The sequence below is a fragment of the Crocuta crocuta genome, unplaced genomic scaffold (assembly GCF_008692635.1).
Source record: "Crocuta crocuta isolate KB4526 unplaced genomic scaffold, BGI_CrCroc_1.0 scaffold5688, whole genome shotgun sequence".
Lineage (NCBI taxonomy): Eukaryota > Metazoa > Chordata > Mammalia > Carnivora > Hyaenidae > Crocuta > Crocuta crocuta.
Window position 1 is genome coordinate 1 of NW_027530272.1, and position 9,909 is coordinate 9,909.

At 43.1% G+C, this 9,909-nt stretch overlaps 1 protein-coding gene across 1 annotated transcript; it reads left to right on the top strand.

Moving 5' to 3' along the window:
- Window positions 1-1,627: 1,627 nt before the first annotated feature.
- Window positions 1,628-7,968, top strand: LOC144232778 (xanthine dehydrogenase/oxidase-like; the record flags this gene model as incomplete). Its single annotated transcript, XM_077765624.1, has 8 exons — window positions 1,628-1,751; window positions 3,435-3,554; window positions 4,025-4,121; window positions 5,111-5,235; window positions 6,016-6,149; window positions 6,570-6,657; window positions 7,732-7,818; window positions 7,954-7,968. Coding segments are annotated over 8 exons (790 nt in total), but the record flags the coding sequence as incomplete, so codon positions are not given.
- Window positions 7,969-9,909: the final 1,941 nt, after the last annotated feature.

A 9,909-nucleotide genomic window follows, 5' to 3' on the forward strand; every position in this document is an offset into this window, starting at 1 on the left:
AATAATAATAATAATAATACCCAACACTCTCATGGCACTTAATATTTGCTTTAGCCTTTAAAGCATTTTACATATATTGTCACATTTACACCTCACAACAATCCTATAGGCAGGTCCTATTATTAACTCCATGTTCCAGATAAGGAAACTGAGCCACGAGCACGGTAAGTTACTTGCCCTAGACTATCACAGAGCAGGCAAGCAGCAAAGCTGGAGTTTGAAGCCAGGTGGCATTAGCAGCTGGGCTGTGTTGCCTCTGGATGTTCAGAACAGAGACTGCATGTGATCTCCTGGTGGGCATTAGACACACACTCTGCTGAATAGAGCGGCTAGGAGGGTTTCTCCCTTGGGCTCCACTGTATAGATTAGGGATTCTGTCTTCCCATCATTGGGTTTTTCCTCTGCTTCTCCTACCTACCTTAAGACAGGCCCCGGAATGGTAACCTGGACACAGAGAAAACATAACAGATAAATAAACACTTCCAGCTCTCTGAAAAATAAATGTTTAAGATGTTTAAAAGTTTAAGGTTGTCTTCTATAGGGTAAATTCATTTGACTTTATTTATTCTTGACTTTAGTTTGACTTTGACTTTATTTATTCTTCATTTATTCTTGAGCCCATACTGAGCGTATTGACCATGATCCATATTGCCAAAATCTTTGCTCTATCTGAGTGATGTGTGAGTGGATGTAGGAGGTTGGGGGGCTCTGTAGTCATGGCAATGATCTGGACTTTCCTGGCTGCGTGCACTTGGAAAGGAGTAAGGTGCAGCAAAAGTGGACCTGGCTTTGGCTCTTCATACCCTAACCTCAATCTTAATCCCACCTACACTGCTCTCTGGTGGGTGACTTTGGAAAAGCTACTCAATTTCTCTGAGCTTGTGCTGCCCTAAATGTAGGAGAATAATGAAAATGACTTTCTGGTGCTTGATGAGGACTGCCCATTTGGACGTGTTTGATTCTTCAGAATTGGTTTCCATACCTTTCTCTGAGGTGCCTCTGCTCTATTCCGCATGGGGCCCTGGGTCAGTGTGAGCAGTACACAGTTGAGACTGTTATTAGTAAAACACTCTCTAGGCATTACCCCTCTCAGGTTTGATGATAGTCAGGGTGCCCTGCTGTTTTGATATAGCTTCATGAAGATGGGGAGAGAAATTTGGCTTTGTGATGATGTTCAGGGCCATTTGATCAGTGGTGCAGCAAGGGCCCTAAAGTACTGATTCTGTGTGGGTATTAGCTGTGATGTGGGTTTGAGTAAATGCTACTCACTGTGATTTGATTCCATAGTAGAAGGTCCAGGGGAGGGGGGACAGGTCTGTCTTCATTTTCTATTCCCCAAAGCACTTAGCATGGTGGCTTTCACAGGGTATTTAATCAGTGTTTGCAGAATAGGATATAGTAGGATAGCCTATGGAATGTAGGATACGATAGGTTAGGACAGCCTATAGAATACAGGACAGGATAGGATAGGATATAGAATATAAGATAGGAGAGGATAAACTAGTGGGTGGAGAAGGGAGGAAATAGAGTAGAGGAAAAACCAACATGAGGACAGTGGTATCCAGTTGACGATGAGTCTTCTGCTTCAGTTTCCTGCCTGGACCCCTCACTGTGCTCATTCTTGCAGGTCCATAGATACTTCAGAAGCTGAGAAGGTGCCAGGGTTTGTCTGCTTTATCTCTGCTGATGATGTTCCTGGGAGTAATATAACTGGAATTTGTAATGATGAAATGGTCTTTGCAAAGGATAAGGTATGTCTTGGGTTTTTTTAGATATGAAGTTAGTGGAAGGAGTGCTTGAGTTTTAACTTGTGCTCATTCCTCCAAGTCCCTAATCTTAAAAAGATTATACATTTGCACATACTGTGGCCATCATCTGATTGGCCAACATGCAGGGCAATCAGTACAGGGATGGAAACGGTCTGGTGGCACTTTTAACTTTCACTTAGTGTTTACTGGTTAATTGTCGGCTGCTTATTGCACTTAGAAGGATGACTCCAGGCATCCAAAGTGGTACTAAAGAAAAACTAGTGATTATTTTTTAAACTACCAATTAAATTCTTAAGGGGATAATAAGCTCCTTTATTAAAAGAAATAAAAATATGGTAAACAAATGAACCAGAATAGAAACCACAATACTGTCACTATGTATATTGAGAATTCACTTACATGAAAGTTCATCTATTGATTTCAACCATATATGGAGTTTTTACACACACACACACACACACACACGTGTGCGCGCCACAAGTTTCCAAACTTTCAAGATGGCAGCGACCCCATATACTTATAGGATAGTTCTCAGAAAGTCACTTGACAGTTCTAATTCAGATGAAATGCAAATTGGAGATGAGTAGGTGTTGCTGAAGGGCATAGTCACTTTATTATTAATGTACAAGTAAAAGAGAGAATCAAAAACTACACCTATGAGACACAAGACTCCATCTGACAGAAAACAAATTGCTTTTACAAATTTCGAGAGCTTCTAAGACCACTAACCACTATGGTCAGTGAGAATTATTAGTTGTGTTAAACCATCAAAGCACCAATCACTTAAGTCAACAACTTAACTGGGTCTTCAAGAGATAACTATCAGAGACAGTATGGGTTTTTATTGTCAGTAACCTCATATTCTAAGGTGATGAGTTGGACAATTTCTTTTTTTTGGTTCATGTTTTGGGGGATATTTGGGAGAAAAATGCCTCTGAAGGAATGGAATCTTTAAGTAGTAAGAAAATGACAATCATCATTCTATAAATCTAGCAAAAAGCTGGTTTATTTATCAAGTCTGAGAACCAGAATTTGAGAACTACTGCTTCTGGGCATCTAGATGAAGTATACACCATAACTGCTGCCTTTGAGAAGCTTTTGGTGTAAATCTGGAAACAGAAAATAGAAGGGAGTGTGGTGGTAGAAAGGAAATGGAACCAGAAGTCAGGGCCTAAGATTTAGTCACGGTCTAGTAATAAGCCAAGGCGAGACTATGATTTTGCCTTCTGGGTCTGCATCTCTTCACCTGAAGAACAAGGGTTTTGGAGTGGATCTGAGTCAACAGATAGACTTCCTATTGCCATACCTCCCGTTCTGCTGCTCCTGGCTGATATGACTAATCAATTACCATGTTCTGTCCTGGGCAACTTCTCAACAAGCTGCCAGTAGTAAATCATGAAATTGGTCCCTGAGATAAAATGAATTTGTCATCATGATCGTAGTGATTTCCAAGTCCCGTTCTAGTTCCACTATTTCTAAACACTTATGAAGAAGCACATAATCCCAAACAGTAGGACAAAGACACAGAAAGACCCCAGGGCATTCCAGAAATGTCCCTTAAGGACACTGTGGGAGCAAGGACTTCCTTTGCCTTTTGGATATTACAAAATAATTTGCTTCATGAGGAGTGCATTATGTTCTTTAACAGTTTGGCTCTGTTCCCAGGTGACCTGCGTTGGGCACATCATTGGGGCTGTGGTCACCGATACCCGAGAACATGCACAGAGAGCTGCTCAAGCGGTGAAAATCACCTATGAAGATCTTCCAGCCATTATCACAATTGAGGTAACTGAGAAAGGACTGCATGGAGAGGGGTGAGCCCCCTGTCCCTTGAGGCACCTTTACTAGGATACTTTAGGGGGGATTTTCAGCAGCTGGTGTGATTTGATTAGACAAGTTTTTAAATCTTTTCCAGCCCTGGGATTGTGTGGTCTTCTGAAAACTTCCCCATCATGATCCCAGACTCAGTCCACTAGTGACCAAACTAGGTCCCTCCTTCCCAATGCCAGCTCCCATTGGTTCCTTGAGGGTCCCTACTTTTCCTCAAGACCTAAGGGGTTCAACTATCTCTGAGAAAATGGGGGCACGTGACCCCTGGACTGCATGCAAGCTTACTTTAAGTCCATGTAAGATGCCTGTAGAGATGCCTGTGTGAGAAAAGGGAGGGTGGTTCCAACAGCTTCTCTTCCCCCTGGTGGGAAATGACCTTCCTTCTCCTGAAAGTCCAGTCACTGAAGCATCTTTCTGGTCTTCAGGATGCTATTAAAAATGACTCCTTTTATGGATCTGAGGTGAAGATAGAGAAAGGAAGCCTCAAGAAGGGGTTTTCGGAAGCAGACAACATTGTTTCAGGTACAGCTGCACCATGCGGTTTTGGGGAATGGGCTAGCCCTGGTTTATGAATTAAATTCAAGAGCTGGAACTTGAGTCCTGGAGCAGGAGTGTTGATTTTTAAAAGAAGAGTCCACCCAGTGTTTGTAGCAAAATAGTAGACAGGTGACAGGAAAAGATGCTCCATCATTTAAAAAAAGTTTTTTTAATTTTTTATTTATTTTTGAGAGAGAGAGAGATAGGAAGGGAGAGAGAGAGAAAGAAAGAGAGAGAGAACACAAGTGGAGGAGAGAGGCAGAGATAGAGGGAGACATAGAATCAGAAGCAGGTTCCAGGCCTGCGCTAATAGCACAGACCTCATTGACCAGGATATCATGATCTGAGCTCAAGTCAGTCGCTTAACCAACTGAGCCACCCAGGCACCCCTAGACCCTCTGCCATCTTAATCTCCACCTCCTGTCTCTAGGCTACATATGCCTACATGGTTCTGGGGAGCTGGGAGTGTGTTGAATTTGGAAGGCCACTGAGGGAATTAGTGGCTGCAGGTCCTGACCCTCTGTGTGGGCCTGCAGGGTACCTGTCTGCTTGCCACACCCCTTTGGGAATTGTTTCCTACACTGTCCATCTTGTATTGTTAAATCACTGGTGAGCCAACTCTCCAACTGGCCTGATACCTTCCATTCCAGAAGATCCTCTCATTTTTAGCTTTTCAGTTACATTTATTAATTCCTTTTTTTACCTTTCCCCCAATATTGATAGTCTTTAATTTCCACTGGCTGGAAAGTTAAAGAAAGCATTGTGCCTGATGCATTTTGGCATCATTCTGGTTTCTTTGTTGGGGTGGGGCTTTGGCTCCCCTGGGTGGCTAAGACTCTGAGAGCCTTTTCACCCATGCTGGGAACCTGGAGCATACCTGCCTGTGAGCAGCTGGTTCCTGCCCGGGGCCCTGGGCAAGTGTGCTCTCCTTAAGGAAACTCCAGATCACCATGGGGGTCGCATTGCCTCCTCAGGCGAGTTGTACATTGGTGGCCAGGAGCACTTCTATCTGGAGACTCATTGCACCATCGCTGTCCCCAAAGGCGAGGCAGGGGAGATGGAGCTCTTTGCGTCTACACAGAACACCATGAAGACCCAGGTAGGTGTTCTGGGGAGTCAGCTCCAGGGCCTGGAGAGGGCACTGGGGAGCATCTGGAAGACTAGGAGTTGGCGATATGGGACGTGGGAAGAGGGAGATCCCGGCTGGTCCAGTAGGGGATTTGAGGTTAGGGGTCCTGAGCCAGACCCTGTCAACCAACAAGCCGGTGTCACTGAGTTGTTATGGAACCTTTCTTGGTGTCCTCATCCATAAAATTGGCTCGGTAGGGTGTTATTATGATTAGATGTTTACTACCATAGTAGTGCCTAATAAGTGTTGGCTTTTATTATTCCAGTGAGATATGCCCTTGGTCAAATCATAGCCGATCTCAGTCTCCTCATCTGTAAAGCGTGGGCAATGCATTTAGTGAGAGCCACACAGAATGCTAAATTATCTGTGGCAGCTCAAATATTCTTCATTTCTCTATTGCTGGTAAGGTGACAGTGGTGGCCGGCAGTTATGGCAGCTGGTCCAGCGCCCACAACTCACCCATTCCTGGCTAAATGGAATGAACTTTGGCTCTGAAAGTCTGCTGTGGCCAGCTGCTCACCTCATTGGTTAGAAACAAGTGTCTGAATTCAGTCTGCAGTGACTAATGAGTGTTTGACTCCAGCACCTGGAGCTCAAGGGCTGTCTGGGGAGGTGAAGGGGATTCTGGAATCAAGGAATTTCAGAATTCACAGCAGTAATTAGCCTTGTGGATGGTGGGCAGGCTCTAGGTGAGGCTGAAGTAAGTCCAGATGATGTGTTCAGTGAAAGAAATTTTTCTTTTGTCCACAGAGCTTTGTTGCAAACATGTTGGGGGTTCCAGCAAACCGGATTTTGGTCCGGGTGAAGAGAATGGGAGGGGGCTTTGGAGGGAAAGAGACGCGGAGCACTGTGGTGTCCACGGCAGTGGCCCTGGCTGCATACAAGTGAGTCTTCCTAGCCAGTTCAGGGAAGGAGACTAAGGTGGACTCTGCCAGGAAGGCTTTCTGGATTTTTCTCTTTTAGAAGTAGATTCCCCTTACTCTGAATTTTCATAGCCTTCTGTTTTTAGGACTCTTGGGCATCTGGGGGAGGGTGACACCACCTGTTTCTTTGTGTTTGATGCATGGGTCCATGTTTTGTCTCCCCTGGCTGGCTGTGAGGGCTTTAAAGGCAAGGGCACTCATCATATCCTCATATTCCCCATGTGTCCAGCACAGTAACTAGAGAGCAAAGCAGCCCTGCCCCGGGTCTGCTTGGGTGCCAGGTGGAAAAAGAAGTCTCTAGGCTGTTTTCATCCCTGAAACCCAAGGATGGGGCTGTTGTAGAGGCTCCCAGTGTTCTAACCCTCTGATGCTTCCCTTTAGGACTGGCCGCCCTGTGCGCTGCATGCTGGATCGTGATGAGGACATGCTGATAACTGGTGGCAGACACCCCTTCTTGGCCAGATACAAGGTTCTATATGTCGGGAGCTATGCTGGGGGCAGGAGGGGAAGTGCCATCTCACTGGGAAACCTAGAGATGAAGATCCAAGGATCCTGGGATGTACTCTTAACATTTTCCACGACTACCTGTAAAAGTTCAAAGGAGAAATAGCAACGAGAAAAGTTTCAATCGACCAAAAGCAACATATAGAGGGGAAGCTGGCAGCCACTTCCCGAGTGAGGTTCCAATGTGGTGTTCACGCCTTTCATGAATTTTTTCTGTCCCATATCAAGTCTTTCTCCACTCAGGCTCAGAAGTATGATTTTTCAGCAGCCCTAGGGTAAATCCATCCTGCAGAATGACTTAATGTCAATATGTTCACAGCCTGATATAAAAACCAGATGACTACTTAGTAATTTACAGTGAGAAATAAAACTGCCAGGTTGTTAGGGAGGGGACCTGCTTCATATGTGGCGGTCACTTTTCTGAGCGTCTGTGGATGACCATGCATCCCGTCCCTCTAAACACCAGTATAACCTGACCAATTCCAGTCAGGGAGCCCTTTCTCTCGAACATTCCCCTTTGGCCTCTTGTCATTTTGTTTCATGGTTGAACTTCCCTAAAGGCATGATATTTCCCTTATTCCCAAAATCCTGTGGTCCCGAAGAAGGTCCCAGGTCCTCACTTATGAAACGGACTGTAAAATTTTTCTCATGGCTATGTAAGGTCAGGGATATGAAAGCACATTCCTGTTTGTTCTGGCTTGCTGGTCAAAAGGTGTGGGGTGCCTGTCTGGTGTCTCTCTGTTTCTCTTCCCAGCTTTCCCCTCTCTGCCCCCTCAGTCCCTCTCATAGAACCAGAGGCAGTGTAGGTAGAAGGAAGGGGGAGCATGGGGAGGGGGTGTGTCCCGGGTCCAGGACCCATGGAACATCACTGGAGAGATGTTAGCTTCCTCTCTGCTCAACATGGTAAGCTCTGGTGACCTTGTTTTTATGGTGTGATGTCTTGTTCTCTTTCCTTCTGCTCAGAAGCATCAGTGGGAGGGGATGACTAGGGATAGGCAGAGGAAGGGGACTATTGAGAAATCACCCTCCTTTTTGTCAGGTTGGCTTCATGAAGACTGGGAAGGTGGTGGCTCTGAAGGTGGAGCACTACAGCAATGCAGGGAACACCATGGATCTCTCCCAGAGTGTGAGTAGGATGCACCCCTACATGTTGGGGGTGACTGGGAGATCAAGGGCGGGCCCCACAACCACACAGACACGGGCCTCCTCACTTACTGCCTGTGACTATTATAGCGTCCTCCCCATTGGTGCCCACCTTCAGGATCTCCACTCTTGATTAATATCCAAAACACAAAGATAAACCTATTACTTTAATCATTGGAAATTCTTCCTTTGGGGTGTTGGGGTGGCTCAGTCAGTTAAGCATCATTGGATTTCAGCTCAGGTCATGATCTCATGGTCTGAGATTGAGTCCTATATTAAATACATACATACATACATACATACATAAATGAAATCCTTTCATATTTTTCAAGATATTTTGCCAAGCAAGGAAAGTCAGTTACAACATTTTATGCAGAGTATGGTGGCATTGTGTGTGTATGTAAAATGAAAACATACATCTATAACACATATTTATGTATTATATGTATATGTATTATAGATATAATGATGTGCATAGAAAATTCCAAAAAGAACATACACTAAACAATGGTTGGATGGAATGAAGGGGGGACTCCCTGTCATTTTCTGTGTAACACATTTTTGTGATGTTTGAATTTTACGTAATGAATGTCTTCTTCTTTTTTCTTTTTTTGGTAACAGTTTCACTGAAATATACAATTTAATGGTTTTTAGCAAATTTAAAGAATCATGTAACTATTATCATAATGTAGTTTTTGAACATTTCCATCACCTGAAAGTGATCTCTTGCAGTCACTCCTATTCTCACCCCCTGCTCAGCCCAGACATCCACCAACCTACTTTCTGTCTTTATAAATTTTCCTCTTATAGTTCATTCATATAAATAGACTCATATACTATGGAATCTTTTGTCTTTGGCTTTTTTCCTCAGGAATAATATTTATTTATTTATTTATTTATTTATTTATTTATTTATTTAAAGTTTTATTTATCTAAGTGATCTCTACACCCAGCTCAGGGCTTAAACTCACAACCTTGAGATCAAGAGTTGCACACTCCTCTGACTAAGCCAGCCAGGTGCCCCTCAGAAAATGTTTTAAGATTCATTAGTCCTTCATTCTTTTCTGTTGATAATATTTCATTATACAAATAGACCATATTTTGTTTTCTACTTTTTAACTTTTATGGATAAGGCTACTTTGAACATTCTCATACTAGTCTTGGGTAGACATGAAATTTTGTGCATTTTTGTTAACTTTTTGTTAATTTTGAAATTAACAGTTACCTTTGTGGTACCACTTTTCTTATATTGTTTTAAAATGTTAATTTTATAACCATACCAGTTATAAATGCATAGATTCTTTCTGTAAAAGCAAGTCAAACATTTCAGGGAAAACAGAAGTTCTTGTTAGTCCCCACTCTCCATGCCACTCCTCTTTGCTAGGGGCTAACTGTCTTGATTAGAAAACTTCACACTTCAGATGTAGTATAAAAACTGCTCAAAAAAAAGCAACACACTTAGTAGTCTCACCATTTACAACATGTGCCTTTTGGTGCTGTAGGAAAAATCAGGTTGAAAAAGATACAGTGCTTGTCCCCAAAGAACTTAGAAGCTTTTAAATTCAATCCAGCAAACATTTATTGAGTGCCTAGGGTGGCAACATAGAAGAATATATGGCATTGTTTCTGCCTCCGGCAAGTTCATGGTATGGTGGGGAGACAGGTAATAAAAGACAAAATGAAATAGAAGTACGAGTTAGACAGAGTGCTAAGGGAAAGCAAAAATGGAATTAATTGAGACATACTAAAATCATCTAAAATGGCTAAGACTAAAATAATCAAAGGCACAAAATGCAGCCTGTGGGAGAGAGAGAGTTTACATGGGGAAGTAAACCAAACCCAAAATGAAACAAACAAATAAAAGCTACCATTGATCTCATCAGAGAGATGAGTTATTATATGTTCAAGAAAGAATAGGATGCCATAAACATGGAGCAGTTGGAGAATAAAAATGAACTCTGGTGAATTAAAACTCTGAAAGCAAAAGGGTTGAAAGAAACTTCAGCAAATCTCCCCAGGAAAAGGAAAAATGCAGAAAAATAGGGAAGAAAGTACAACAAAATTCAAGGACTAG